The sequence below is a fragment of the Balaenoptera borealis genome (assembly GCF_965194805.1).
Source record: "Balaenoptera borealis genome assembly, chromosome: 1".
Classification (NCBI taxonomy): Eukaryota; Metazoa; Chordata; class Mammalia; order Artiodactyla; family Balaenopteridae; genus Balaenoptera; species Balaenoptera borealis.
The window spans coordinates 27,696,058-27,712,407 of record NC_138860.1 but is presented as its reverse complement, the minus strand read 5'-3'; the positions used below and the strand labels follow the sequence as shown (position 1 = coordinate 27,712,407).

General features: G+C 37.1%; 1 protein-coding gene across 1 annotated transcript in view; it reads left to right on the top strand.

Moving 5' to 3' along the window:
• Positions 1-16,350, top strand: part of CATSPERE (catsper channel auxiliary subunit epsilon) — a 422,009-nt gene that overhangs the window by 221,959 nt on the left and 183,700 nt on the right. The window contains exon 18 of the mRNA XM_082341607.1: positions 12,219-12,318. Within this exon, the coding sequence (XP_082197733.1) occupies positions 12,219-12,318 (100 nt within the window). The remainder of the gene's footprint in view (positions 1-12,218; positions 12,319-16,350) is intronic.

The following is a 16,350-nucleotide window of genomic DNA, read 5'->3' as shown; positions in this document are numbered from 1 at the left end:
ATGGATGAACCTGGAGATTATCATACTAAGTGAAGTAAGTCAGACAGAGAAAGAAAAATATCATATGACATCACTTATATGTGGAATCTAAAAAAAAAACATTATACAAATGAACTTATTTACAAAACAGAAACAGACTTACAGACTTAGAGAATGAACTTACGGTTACTGGGGGGAGGGGTGGAGGAGGGGGAGGAATAGATTGGGAGTTTGGGATTGACGTGTACACACTGCTATACTTAAAATAGATAACCAACAAGGGCCTACTGTATAGCACAGGGAACACTGCTCAATATTCTGTTATAACATAAATGGGAAAAGAATATGAAAAAGAATAGATACATGTATATGTATAACTGAATCACTTTGCTGTACACCTGAAACTAACATTATTAATCAACTATACGCCGATATAAAATAAAAATTTATTATTAATCAGTTGTACTCCATTAATCAACTATACTCCATTATTAATTATTAGTAATCAACTATACTCCAATATAAAATAAAAATGTATTAAAAATCTTTTAAAAAAAAAGAAACAGTAGAGGTCAGGTAACAATAGAATGGCATTTTTAAGTGCTGAAGGATAAAAGAACTAGCAAGTTAACTATTAAGTTAACCATAGTATTATCCTATGATCTAGCAATTTCACTTCTGGCTATATATCCAAAAGAAGTGAAAGGAGGGACTAGAACAGATATTTGTACATCATATTCTTAAGCAGCATTATTCATAATAGTCAAAAGGTGGAAGCAACCCAAGTGTCCATTGACAGATAAACAGATAAACAAAATGTGATACATATCTACAATGGAGTATTATTCAGCCTTAAAGAGGAAGGCAATTCTTACACATGCCTCAACATGCATGAACCTTAAAGACATTGTACTAAAAGAAACATGCCAGTCACCAAAGGACAAATACTGTATGATTCCACTTTCATGAGGTACCAAGAGTAGTTAATTCATAGAAAGTAGAATGGTGCTTTCCAGGGGCTGTAGGATAAGGGGAATGGCAAGTTATCATTTAATGGGTAAGAAGTTTCCCTTGCAGAACATTTGATCCTGTCTAAAATGTCCATAAGACATTTGATCCAAAATATATTTGGTCCATGCCAAAAAGTTCTTGAAATGTGGTTCTGTCCAAAACATTCGTGAAAATATTTGGTCTATGCCAAATAGTTTTGACAGGACCAAATATCAAGGACTTTTTGCTGTGGACAAAATGTCTCCATAGATGTTTTGGACAGGACCAAATGTGACCAAATATAAAGAACATTTTGGCATAGATCAAATGTGTTATGGACATTTTGGACAGGACCAAATGGTCCTGCAAATATCAAAGAAGGACATTTTGGGATGGACCAAATATACTATGGACATTTTAGACAGGATTAAATGTCTGCTAACTGGAATTTCAGTTTTGCAAGATGAAAAGAGTTATGGAGACAGATGGTCATGATCATATAATGAAGTTTTATGCTTAATGCCACTGAACTGTATATTTTTAAATGGTTAAAATGCTAATTTTTACATTGTGCATATTTTTCATGATAAAAAAATCTGGGGAGAGGAGATCAAGATGGTGGAGTAAAAGGACATGGACTCTCCCTCTGCCCCCACCCCATGAACACATTGAAAATACAGCTACATGTGGAAAATTCTCACTGAAAACTAACTGGAGACTGGCAGAAAGACTCCTTTACAACCTAGGCTGTCAGAAAGATCCACACAGAATTGGGTAGGAAGGGAAGAAAAGTGATCAGGTCAGGACCTGTGAACCTGGGAGGGGATTCAGAGGAGAAAGGAGGTTACATGGATGAAGATCCTCCCTAGGGAGTGAGCAGTTCAAACCACCTATTGGGTGCCCGAGCCCTGGGGTCCAACACTGTGAAGACGAGCCCCCTTGGCTGGTTGGAAGGCCAGTGGGACTAACAGAAGGACTGTAGGAAGCCTGAACTCCACTCATGAGGAGCACACACTTGCTTGCTCCTGAAGCAGGGTGGAGAGGGTGGATTGAGACTGCACAGGTGGCTGGCTGGTTTCCCACGACGCCCCAGTGCACATCCTAGCCTGAGCCAAATGACCACTTGAGTCCTGCTTGTTTCATGACACAGTTCCACACCTTGGCCAGGATGGCAGAGGCCAAAGGGAGGCTCATCTGTGAGGGACAAAGGAGGTTCAGACCCAAAGCAGTGTCTGAGTGGAGTGGGGGAAGCCATTACTGGCACTTTCACAGGCAGCACATTGGAAGCAGTCCAGGTGTCTGACCCCAGCCAGACCACCACAGCCTGTACCCTGACACATGCCGAGCATCCATGCCAGCCCCTCTTATTCCAGCACTGCTTCCCTCTGGGATGAGGGTTCCAGTACTGGGAGGCGGGAGAGTGCACACTTAAAGGGAACAGAGCAGCTCAGACCCAAACTTCAGGGCTTCTGCTTCAGCAACTTGGGACTCGCCCCCTCCCTTTATAGGGTGGTGATGGTCACAGAGCAGAGGAGAAGCCCTGGCTGACACCTGGCTCTGGCCCTACCATCTCCAGTCCCACATCCTACCAAGGTGATGGTTGCCAGTACACCCTGTGAAAAGATGGGACTTGTGTTCACTTCAGATCCAGCTCTCCCACCAAAGCCACTGGGTACATGCACACTGTATAAGGATGCTCTCATAAAGGGACACCCCTTCAAGACCACAATAGGTAACTGTTTCATCTAATTTCATACACACAGAGAGTTGAGCAAAATGAGAATACAGAGGAATTTGTTTCAATTGAAAGAGCAACAGAAAACCCCTGAAAAAACAACCAGTGAAAAAGAAGTAAACAATTTACCAGTTAAAAAGTCAAAGCATTAGTAATAAGAATGCTAACTGAATTAAGAAAAAGAATAGATGAACACAGTGAGAGTCTTAACAAGGAACTAGAACATGAAAAAGAACCAGTCAGAACTGAAGAATATGATAACTGAAATGAAAAACACACTAGAAGGAATGAACAGCAGACTAGGTGATATAAAGAATGCATAAGTGATCTGGAGGATAGAATAATAGAAATCACCCAATCAGAAGAGCAAAAAAAAAAAAAAAAATTAGAACAGTTTTAAGGGATCTTTGAGACAGCATCAAGCATATCAACATGCACATGATAAGGGTGCCAGAAGGAGAAGAGAGAGAGAAGAGGGTTGAAAAAGTATTTGATGAAATATGGCTGAAAAATTCCCAAACCTGAAGAAGGAAACAGATATCCAGGTTCAGAAAGCACAGAGGGTCCCAAACAAAATAAACTCAAACAGACCCAGACCGAGACATATCATAATTAAAATAGCAAAGTTTAAAGATAAAGAGAATTCTAAAGGTAGCAAGAGAAAAACAAAGAGTCATATACAAGGGAACACCCATAAGGCTATCAGCTGATATTTCTGCAGAAACATTGCAGGCAAGAAGGGAGTGGCATGATCTATACAAAGTGCTAAAAGGGAAAAATCTTCAATCTAGGATACTTTGCCCATCATGATTATCATTTAGAATTGAAGGAGAGATAAAGAACTTCTCAGACCAGCAAAAACTTAAGAAGTTCATTAATACTAAATCTACCCTAAAAGAAATGTTAAAGAGTCTGCTTTAAGTGGAAAAGAATAGGCTATAACAAGAAGAAAGAATCTATAGGAAAGGAAATAAAGGAAGAATATATAGTAAAGGCTGAGGATCAACCACTGAAATAAGCTTGTATGAAGATTAAAAAACAAAAAAAATGATAAATCAACTATAACTACAATAATCAGTAAAGGGATAAACATGAAGACACAAAATATGACATCAAAACCAAAAATGTGGTGGAGGGGAGTAAAAACTGTAGATCTTTTAGATTGTGCTTGAACTTAAAGGACTACCTGTTTAAAACAGATGTAGCTATAGGTCAACATGTTGGAACCTCATGGCAACCATACATCAGAAACATATACTAGATACACAGAAACTAGAGAAAAAGGAAGAAAACATACCTCTAAAGACAATCATCAAATCACAAGGGAAGAAACTAAAAGAACAGAGAAGAACTACAAAAACAACCAGAAAACAAGTAACAAAACCAAATTAATACATACCTATCCGTAACTACTTTAAATGTCAATGGACTAAATGCACTAATCAAAAGACATAGGTCAGTGATTGGATTAAAAAACAAGACCCATCTATATGCTGCTTACAAGACATGCACTTCAGAACTAAAGACACAAACAAACTGAAAGTGAGGGGATGGTAAAAGATACTTCATGCAAATGGAAACAACAAGAAAGCAGGGATAGCAATACTCATATCAGACAAAATAGACTTTAAAACAAGGTCTATAATAAAAGATAAAGAAAGGCATTATATAATGATAAAGGAATCAATACAAGAAGAGAATGTTACACTCGTTAACATACATACACCTAATATAGGAGCACCTAGATATATCAGGCAAACATTAACAGACATAAAGGGAGAAATTGACAATAATGCAATAAGAGTAGGGGACTTTAACACCCCACTTACATCAATGGACAAATCACCAGACAGAAAATCAATGAGGCAACATTGGTCTTAAATGACACAATAGACCAGTTGGACTTAATAGATATCTACAGGACATTCCATTCAAAGCCAGGAGAAAACACATTCTATTCAAGTGCACATGGAATGTTCTCAAGGATAGATCACATGCTAGGCCAAAAAACAAGTCTCAACAAATTTAGAAGGACAGAAATTATATCAAGCATTTTTTCTGACCACAACAGTATGAAACTAGAAATCAATCCCAGGAAGAAAAACGGGAAAAGCACAAACACGTGGAGACTAAACAACACACAACTAAAAAAACCAATGAGTCAATGAAAAAAATCAAAGAGGAAATCAAAAAATACTCGAGACAAATGAAAATGGAAACACAACTTTCCCAAATCTATGGGATGCAGCAAAAGCAGTTCTAAGAGGGAATTTCATAGCAATACAAGCTTACCTCAAGAAATAAGAAAAATCTCAAATAAACAACCTAACCTATCACCTAAAGGAATTAGAAAAAGAGGAACAAACAAAGCCCAAAATAAGCAGAAGCAAAAAAATAATAAAGATCAGAGAGAAAATAAATAAAATAGAGACCAAGAAAAAATAGAAAAGAGCAATAAAACCAAGAACTGGTTTTTGGAAAACATAAACAAAATTAATGAACCTTTAGCCAGGCTCATCTAGAAGAAAAGAGAGTACCCAAATAAAATAAGAAATTAAGGAGAAGAAATAGCAACCAATATCACAGAGATACAAAAAATCCTAAGAGAATACTATGAACAGTTATATGCCAACAAATTGTACAACTTAGAAGAAATGGACAAATTTGTAGAAACATACAACCTTCCATGACTGGATCAGGAAGAAATAGACAATCATTCTGAACTGACTTATCACTAGTAGTGAAATTGAATTTTTAATTAAAAAAACTCCCAGGAAACAAAAGTCTAGGACTGAAGAGAGCTTCACAGGGGAATTCTACCAAACACACAAAGAAGAGCTAATATCTATCCTTTTCAAACTATTCCAAAAAATTGGAACACTCCCAAATTCATTCTTCATGGCCACAATTACCCTGATACCACCCCAGACAAAGACACTACAAAAAAGAGAATTACAGGCCAATATTTCTGATGAATTTAGATGCAAAAATCCTCAACAAAATATTAGCAAAAAGAATTCAACAATATATAAAATGATCAAGTGTGATTTATTCCAGGGATGCAAGAATGGTTCAATATTAACAAATCAATCAATGTGAAACACCACATTAACAAAAGGGAGGATAAAGGTCACATAATCATCTCAATAGGCTCAGAAAAAGCATTTGACAAAATTCAGCACCCATTCATAATAAAAACTCTCATCAAAGTGGGTATAGGGGGAACATATTTCAAAATAATAAAGGCCATTTATGACAAACCCAGAGCTAACATCACACCCAATGAAAGCCTTTCCTCTAAAATCAGGAACAAAGCAAAGATGCCTACTCTCAACACTTCTATTTAACATAGTATTGGAAGTCCTAGCCATAACAATCAGACAAGGAAAAGAAACAAAAAGCATCAAATTGGAAGAAATAAAACTATTACTATTTGTAGATGACATGATACTATATGTAGAAAATCCTAATGTCTCCACCAAAAAAAGCTATTAGAGTTAATTAATGAATTCAGTAAAGTTGCAGGGTACCAGATTAATTTATAGAAATCTGTTGTTTTTCTATATACTAATAATGAACTATCAGAAAGAAAAAGCAAGAAAACAATCAAGTTTAAAATTATATCAAAAAGAATAAAATACCTAGGAATAAACTTAACCAAGGAGGTGAAAGACCTATACTCTGAAACCTATAAAACATTGATGAAGGAAATTGAGGATGATACAAAGAAATGGAAAGATATCCTGTGTTCTTGGACTGGAAGAAGTAATATTAAAATGTTCATACTATTCATACTACCCAAAGCAATCTACATATTTAATGCAATCCCTGTCAAAATACCTATGACATTTTTCACAGAACTAGAACCAATCACCCTAAAATTTATATGGAACCACAAAAGACCCTGAATAATAGCCAAAGCAATGTTGAGAAAAATGAACAAATCTAGAAGGATCACACTCCCTCACTTCAGACTATACTACAGAGCTATAGTAATCAAAACAGCATGGTACTGGCACAAAAACAGATATATAGGTCAATGAAACAGAATAGAGAGCCCAGAAATAAACCCACACACTTATGGTCAATTAATCTATGACAAAGGAGGCAAGCAAATGGAGAAAAGACAGTCTCTTCAAGAAGTGGTGCTGAGAAAACTGGACAGCTACATGTAAAAGAATGAAATTAGAACATTTCCTCACACCATATACATAAATAAAATCAAAATGGATTAAAGAGAATAGTAGCAATATTTTTTTGGATATGTCTCCTAAGGAAAAAGAAACAAAAGCAAAAATAAACATATGGGGTCTAATTCAAACTTAAAAGCTTTTGCACAGCAAAGGAAACCACTGACAAAACAAAAATACAACCTACAGAATGGGAGAAAATATTTGCAAATGATATGACCGATAAGGGGTTAGTATCCAAAATATATAAACAATTCATACAACTCAATATCCAAAAAACAAACCACATTAAAAAATGGGCAGAAGACCTGAATAGACATTTTTCCAAAGAAGACATACAGATGGTAAACAGGCACATGAAAATATGCTCAACATTGCTAATTATTAGAGAAATGCAAACCAAAGCCACAATGAAATATCACCTCACACCTGTCAGAATGGCTATCATCAGAAAGTCTACAAATAATAAATGTTGGTGAGGATATGGAGAGAAGGGAACATTTGTACACTGCTGGTGGAATGTAAATTGGTGCATCCACTATGGAAAACACTACGGAGGTTCCTCAAAAAACTAAAAGTAGGGATATGATCTTTCTACCATATGATCCAGCAATTATGTTGTACACCTGAAACTAATATAATACAGTAAGTCCCCTGCATACGAAACTTCAAGTTGCAAAATTTCAAAGATGCGAATGTGCGTTCGCATGTCCAATCATGTAAGTTAGTTCACATGTCTGGTGTACTTTGTCATGTGTGTGCATCCTCTACAGGTGGTTGTGTTTTTGTGTACTTTACTGTACAGTACTGTGTAGAACACCGTAGTACAGTATCTTTATTTCAAACCCAGGATTCTGGAAGCAAGTGTAAAACCAGCAGTGATGTAGCTGGTACTACTGTACTTTTCAAGGTACTGTACTGTAAGATTAAAAATGTTTTCTTATTTTTTGTGTTTCTTTGCTTTTATGTATTATTTGTGTGAAAAGTATTGTAAACCTATTACAGTACAGTACTATATAGCCAATTGTGTTAGTTGGGTACCTAGGCTAACTTTGTTGGACTTACAAACAAATTGGACTTATGAACTCACTCTCAGAATGGAACAGGTTCATATGTAGGGGACTTACTGTATTGTAAATCGACTGTATTTCAATTTTTAAAAATCTGCAGTGGAAGACACCATAAACAAAGTAAAAAAGACAGATGGCTGAAATGTTTATTTATGGTATCTTTTAAGTACAGATTTTTAACAATTGTGGTGAAATATATGTAAGATAAAATACAGTGAACATTTGGATGAATACCCTGTGTAGTTAGACAATGGAATGCTAAATAGCAGTTAAAATGAATGAACTAGGATGCTTGTAAGGGGGAATCAAATGATCAGCCATGAAGTTCAGGTTGGATAGGGAAGGAAGAGAGATGAGGAAGGACCTGCTGATGAGGAAAACAGAGATCAAGAGACTGGAAATTTCTATGGCTTTATCTCAAAACCTAATATCGAGTGAAAAAAAAATCACCAAAAGATAGCCACAGTATAATATCATGTATGTATATTTTCAAACCCATAAATCAATACTATATATGATTTGTGGATACATTTATATATAAGTAAAGTATAAAACCAGGATGGAAATGATAAGTAATAATTTTCACATTATTCTCTGTGTTCTTCTGCATATATGAAATATTTCCTAATTAAAAAAAATAAGTGCCTAAGCTACAGGCGCAAGGTCCATGAAGAAAACTGGGGAAGTAGAATCAAATGCCCACGTGGCAAAGTTGAAAGGACAATTCATCCTCTGAGACTTGGAGGGAAGGAGTAAAAATAAATGCAGAAAGTGACTGGTTTGGAAATAGGAATGTAGGAGTTGAGAAAGGTCATGTCTGATAGCCTCGATTTACTTACATGAAGTAAGAAGGAGGGCCACCTGTAAACTGAGAGAAAGGAGGGGTTGAGGAGGGTCTTTGAGGAGACTATCAAAGGTCACTTAGGGTAATATGAGAAGGGGCTGGCTAAGAGCCAGTAAAAAGATTACTGGACAGCACCAAAGGCACAACTGAGGTAAGATACCATGAGTGGGTCTAATCCTCACCCACACTGAATGCCTGAAGTTGCACATGCACAGATGAAGAAGTCATAGGTACCATCCAATGTCTAGTTTAGATATTACATGCAAGGGGAGGAACAGTTGAGTGCATCCAGGATGCTAGTGAGAGAGCGGGTCAGATGATCAACCATGAGATTAGGCTGATTGGGGAAGGCAGAGCAGCTAGAAAGGAACTTCTGTGTAGCAGGAAAGCAGACAGGAAACAGAGGACTGGAAGTACCTATGAGGTCAAAGGGCAGGTGAGAGGATGTGAAAGATGGAAGATGCTGGGGTCAGAAGGTAGACTTTTGGAGCAGCACTCCTTTGGACTATTGTGGCAGTACTTTTCCCTAGGGGTAACTTTTTGTATCTCTGCAACAAGGAATCACTTGATAAAGCTTGTTGCCTCCAATTCTTCTAGGATAATCAATTGAATAGTTGAGGTTAACTACAGAGGGACAGTCAGATCAATAAGGCTCAGAGTTCAATTCAACTGAACTATAGCAATACATAGTTGATAACCCGGTGTTCAATTAGGTATTTATCAGAGGCAAATTTGGGTGCTAATTAATTAAGCCTTGAGAAAACAGGCAGACATGTGTAGTCACTAGGAAATTAGTGTGTGGACCAGGTTTCTAAATTATGATAAATGCCTTACCTTTGTAGAGGATGGCTCAGGAACAAGGTTGGGCAGAATTTTACAGATAAAACAATAACAGATTCACTATCAAACATTAATAAGAATAAAGCAAGTCCTGGGAGTATGATCCACCGGGGAATATGTCATCCCAGCTGCCTCTTTGCTTTCTTAATTCCCATGACAACCCATCCTAAACCAGAATTTGGTGCTACAGAAGCAACCCAGAGGAAACAGTGGGACATAATTGCTCTACTGTGATGCAGGAAGTTCAGTAACAGGTCTTAGGGGTGCTTTAGGGCTACTCAAGATTTGTTTTAATCAGATATGGTAAGACACACAGACGTGGAAATGACTGTCGTGAGGGAAGGTATATATTGTAAATACCAATCCCAAGAAGCAGGAGGTACAGCACACCATGTAGGGCCTCAGAAGGAAGCACCAGGGTCTGTCAGGAGACAGAGGAAGTGAGGGGAAAACAGAGGTAAGAGTCTTTATTGTGTTTTCTGTGGGAAGGAATGGATGAGACAGGGTAAGCAGGTTTAGGATTGGCTATTTTGAGTAATTTCAGTGGGCTCTGGGCATAAGTACTGTCTTGTTGTCTAGTACCTGATCTTGGGGTGATTAGGGCAGGTAGATAGTGGCCCAGTGTGACAACCCATAAAGCAGGTGGCTGGGGGTATGGGCTCTGGATTGGTTGGTTTGCATATGAAAGGTATTCCTAGGAGAGCTGTTTACTACCTCTAGGAGTTAACCCTGGGAGGAGCATCCCTCCAAGGTAAGCAAGGCCCTAGATATTAAAGCATCACATTACAGAAAGTAAAAGACAAGGTTAATACAATGGGCTATCTAGAGTGACCACACAGGATTGAAAACATATGTGTCTAATGGATCAACAGAGAGGTCTTTCCTTCCCAATTTCCAAAGTGGAACTGCCATAGCGGAGAAGTTACAAATTGTAAGAAGTTACAAAATGTAGTAACATTCATGAATCTCTCAGGTTTAATTAGTATTATATCTCACATTAATGAAGTTTAATGAAAATAAGCCATGCTTACACAGGCAAGTATTTTGGTCCCATATTCTCAATGAAATACATAGAACATCAAAGATCATTATAAACCCAGAAAGTATGAGTCATGTAACTTATCCTTATTGCCACTAGATGACACTGTAGCTTATTGCTTTTGTGATTGTCAAAAGATGCCTGCTCAGAATTCAGTTAAGATCTTTAAATAAAACATAGGTCTTTGCAACTAGTTTTTATTAATTCAAGAATCTGATGGCTTTCAGAAGATGCGGTCAAACATGCTGCACCTTCCAAAGCTCCTAGAATTAGAGCTTTGCCCAAATCTCTGAAACTGTATAGAAAATTGTGTGCATGCCCGCACACGTGTGCATTTTCCTGTGCGGAGGGTCCAGAGCTCTCATTAGAATTTAGAGTCCTCTATAACCCCCATCACATGCCAAGAAAGAAGTGAAGCACCACTGCACCAATCCCCACTTAACCACACCTGAGTTCATCTCTATGATTTCTAAAAACTAATGAAAGATAGAAACAAAATAGCTTCTCAGATAACACTTTCTGACACTTAAGAATGTTTTCTTCTCAATTTGTGAGAAAGGAACAAAAACTGTTTTTTATGACCATGGGTGGATGGTAGTGAGTTATAGCCGACCTGCAAAGCTAGACAGAATGACTGCAAAGTCAGGCAGAGACCTGTGCAGTGAGTAAGGGGACACTGCGAAGCATCTGCTGTTTTTTATGAATAGACACAGAGATGTGAAGCAAGAAAATATATCAGACACTGAGGCAACCTGCCTGAGACCAAGGTCCTAAGTGAAATTTCCATCCAAGGGGTGCGGGGGACAATTTCATTCAGAAAAATGGGCAATAACTGATGGAGAAGGAAGGCATGTAACCATTTTTAAAACAGTCAAGCTCTGGTATTCAAAGGTATGACTTTATCAGTAACTGCCTTTAGCTTTTTTCTCAAGGCCCTATTTTCATATGGTAGCAGAAAAAATCATAACAATTTGAAGTAATACATCTCTTTTTATTTTTTTAATTGACTTCAACAATTTTTTTTTATGAATTTTTTTTTTTTTAATTTATGGCTGTGTTGGGTCTTCGTTTCTGTGCGAGGGCTTTCTCTAGTTGCGGCAAGCGGGGGCCACTCTTCATCGCGGTGCGCGGGCCTCTCACTGTCGCGGCCTCTCCTGTTGCGGAGCACAGGCTCCAGACGCGCAGGCTCAGTAGTTGTGGCTTACGGGCCCAGTTGCTCCGCAGCATGTGGGATCTTCCCAGACCAGGGCTCGAACCCGTGTCCCCTGCATTGGCAGGCAGATTCTCAACCACTGCGCCACCAGGGAAGCCCTGAGATTTATTTTGAGAGCTGAAGGAAACCTATACTGTAAGTACTGTTATTATTTTGCAGATAAGAAAGTTGAGGCTTCAAGAGTTTACGTAACTTCCCCAGGGTCACAAAGCTAAGTGATAAAGACAGGATTTAAACCTAAGCACATCTGTCTTGAGAGCTGGAGCTTTTAGCCCTTCTGCACTAAACTATTATTTTTGTGTTCGCTGTCTCTTTCAGATACAATGACAGTGGCTATGTTGAAGATGTTGAAGTAAATTTCATAGTGTGGGAAATACATGGCAGGGATGATTATAGCTTTAACAACACTATGAAGAAGGTATGACATTTTGGATTTAAATAGAATTTAGCATGTAATTAGACAAGTCTTTCCATTTTAAATCTATATATAAATTATCTAAGGAAAACAGAACCAGTCAACTGTAGGTAGGAAAAAAAAATATGACCTCTCTATTGAATTCTATGACTATGAAAATTCATTTATGAAAAAAGAAATCACTGTCCTATAGAACGGACTTAAAGGGGTCAGAAAAGATAATGTTTATAGTAGGATGATGCAATTATTGATTCATATTTTATTTTCTCTCCACATTGTATTTAATGTTTGATTATTTATGGGCCTGCATTTCACTCTCAGACATTCATCACATTTGTGCTAAATCAAATGGACACACTCTAGGCTTCATCTCACTTTGACTTCTTTGCAGCATTTGACCCACTGACCGTGGCTTCACTTTCCCCACACTCTCCTGGTTTTCCTTCATCCTCCATGACTGGTCATTCTCAGCCTCCACAGTGAATCCCCTTTATTCTTCCTGCTCACTTTGCAGGCCACAGCAGAAAGGCCTTCCTACTCAAATCACCACACTTCACTCCCATCCCTTCTACGTGGGGCTTTTTGCCCTTGAGGGCCTCCCATCATGATGGAGCCTCTCTAGAAGTTACCAGCATTGATTCCTGAGATTTGTCAGAGATCTCATACAAAACCAGGGATGACTCCTTCCAAAATAACTTTCTCATCTACCAGAGACCTTAATTCTCCAAGAAGTAGAACCTACGCGGGTGACAACAAAGAGACCTGAATTCCACCTGCTACTCCCCTCCACATTACTGCAATTATGTGACCAAACAAATCCATCCCATCACACATTCCTGCCTCATTCACAACTAAGTCAGACCATGTGACTGATTCTTATCACTGGAGTATGAGCAGAAGTTATATGTGTCCAGGATGAAGTACTTAAGAACTTCACATGCACCTCCATGCTTCCCATCTTCCTTCACATGTCAATATATTACAGCAATGATTAAAGATGGAGTAGATGTGAACTGGATGAAGGGGATAAGGGACTTCAAGAAGCCACTAGATTTTAAAAGTCTGAGTTTTTAATCTACTTTTTTGAGGAGAGTCATCCATAGGAGCCATTTAACCAGGGACATCTGCATTGGATTATGTGTGATCAAGAATTAAAATTTAATGTGTAAAACCCCTGAGGGTTGGAGTTATTACTGCAGCAAAGCCGACCAATATAGCTCCTCCTATTAAAATTACATTTAAATGCAAACATTTCAGTCTCTGAACTCTTTAGCTCTCTCTTTCCCATTACTCCTCTGCCTATTTTTCTCACACAATCTAGATATCTCTAGATATCTAGAGAAACCCTCTGCTTCTCCCATTTTCCTTCTCTTCATTTCCTATCTAACTTGAGCTCCACAGTTCAGTCCTTCAGCTATTGTCTTCCCAATGCCTATATGTCACTTTCCCCAGTATTGTTCTTGTTTAGTGTTACGCAACTTTAAACATTAATCTTTCTGCCTTATCCATGCCTAGATCTGAGCTACTAATCACTTCTAGAAAAAAAATTAAAATTGCAATAACTGGAAGTATGAACTCAACTATTGGAAGTGATGACTGAAAAGAGAATTAGCCATCTAGAAGAGAGGTCAGAGGGAAATATCCAGAATTACACATAGAGAGATAAACTGATTTAAAATATAGAAAAAGAACATAAAGGAGATCCAAAGCTAAGATCTAAGAACTGGAGTCCTAAAAAAAGAGAAGAGAGAGTATTGGTCAGAAGCATTTTCCAAAACTGGTGAAAGACATCAAGGCACAGAAAAAGTAATCTGCATCCAAAAACGTCACAGTAAAATTTCCAAAATCAAAAACAAAGAGAAAAATCTTTAAAGTATTCAGAGCAAAAAAGATAAGTTACCTTCAAAAAAGTAACTATAAGGTTTCAAGCTTATTTCTCAATAGAAATAATAAAAACCAGAAGTCTTTGAAGAAAAATATTTTTAAGTTACTGAAAGAAAATAATTTCCAAACCTAAAATTCTGAATACAATAGAAATAGCATTAAAAAAAATGAAAGTGAACGACAGATAATGTCTTACAAGATACATGAAATTAAAAGAGGAAAAAATTTTAAGTAAAAAAGAAATGAAGGATGAAATAAAAATGATTGGAGAGAAAGTGAGAAATATTGAGGATAGGCAAAGAATAAATGGAATTCCTGAAAAAAGAGAACCAAGGCAAAGGAACAAAACAAATACTAATAACTCAACAAAACACAACCACCCCCCCAAAAAAATTTCAAACTTCTTATTGAAAGAACATACCACATATTTCAGAATATCAAATCAGAATAGCCAACCCATGTGGGCATATAGGCAAAAAAGCAAGAAATTTGTAACGAAAATTAAATTATCATCAGACATTTTATAGCAGTGTTGTATGCCAGGAGAAAGTGGAGTCAAATATTTAAGATACTAAAGGAAAATAAATACAAGCCAAGGATTTTATATCCAGCAAAACTGATTACACTGTAAATGGCACAAACTGCTATCAGTATGTAGAAAGCTCTGATAATATTGTTTCCAAGAGCCCTTCCTGAATAATTTACTATGTAAGAAGCTTCAGAAAACCAAAAATATTAAAGAGATATCAACATAAGGACTAGGAGGAAGCATTATAATATAGTATATAGTTACTTACAGGACTAAAACAAAATGAGGGTTAAATGGGTTAGAATGTAATATATAATGGGTGTATTCTCAGACAATGTAGATCTAGTACAATTATAAAATATGATAGGAGAATGTGAAGAGCATATACAAGGGGAAAACATAAGTGCTTTCAGTAATCATGACACTGGTGATAATATTTGTATTGTTTTTCTAAAGTTTTGAGGTGTATAATGTGAGATAAAACAAATGTGTAATAATGACATTTTCTAATACTACCATTCCTCACCAAGTGTTCTGCTGTAAAAGCAAGAAGATACATATGTTAAGATAGAAGAAGTTAGACAAAAATCTTGAATTCTAATAAGACTCAATATGAACTCATGAGGTATTGGATATTGCTCTGGATATAAATTTACTAATCAAATAGAGAGAGAGATAAAATTTTCCTATTCTGACCATTAAAATCCTTAGAAACATAACTAATCAGTAACTGAAAGTATCCTTAGTAGCCAGATTGTTGTTTTGAAATACCGTTTCCCACTAAAAGTACTGGGCATTCTTAGATAAATGGCTGATTCCACACCTGAAGGAAGAAATGTACAAGATGAGCCTAGAATAGTTTGGCATACCCAATAGCAAGGAAGTATCAAGGACTGCTAGAGTCATTTAAAAGTAATCAGAAATCGGGCTTCCCTGGTGGCGCAGTGGTTAAGAATCTGCCTGCCAATGCAAGGGACACAGGTTCGAGCCCTGGTCCAGGAAGATCCCACATGCCACGGAGAAACTAAGCCTGTGTGCCACAACTACTGAGCCTGCATGCCTAGAGCCCATGCTCCACAACAAGAGAAGCCAGCGCACTGCAACGAATAGTAGCCCCCACCCGTCACAACTAGAGAAAGCCTGCACGTAGCAACGAAGACCCAACACAGCCAAAAATAAACTAAATTAATTAAAAATAAATAAATAAAAGTAATCAGAAATCAACATCAAGAGGTTTCTACTGGCCAAAGATGGGACAGTTTGAGCTTCGTGGAGAATAATTATTGGAATGGGGTAAAACTCATTAAATATATTAAATCAATGAATTCATGATGATTTTTTTTTTAAATCACCTTTATAGAATGAGAGGAAACCAATTCCTTATTTTGAAAACTGGTAAATAAAGAGAAACAAATATTTATCCTATTTTCTTCAAATGAACTCTACCAATGGACAACCAAACAGTAAATGAGGGGAAGCATCTCTTTATAAAATTATTCCAGTTGACAAATGAAAAAATAGAATTGAAATATCACCATTTTATAATCCAAATAATAGAGGTTATTATAAACAAATTTATATCAACAAATTTGGCAATGGACAAGTGGATAAAATGGACAAAT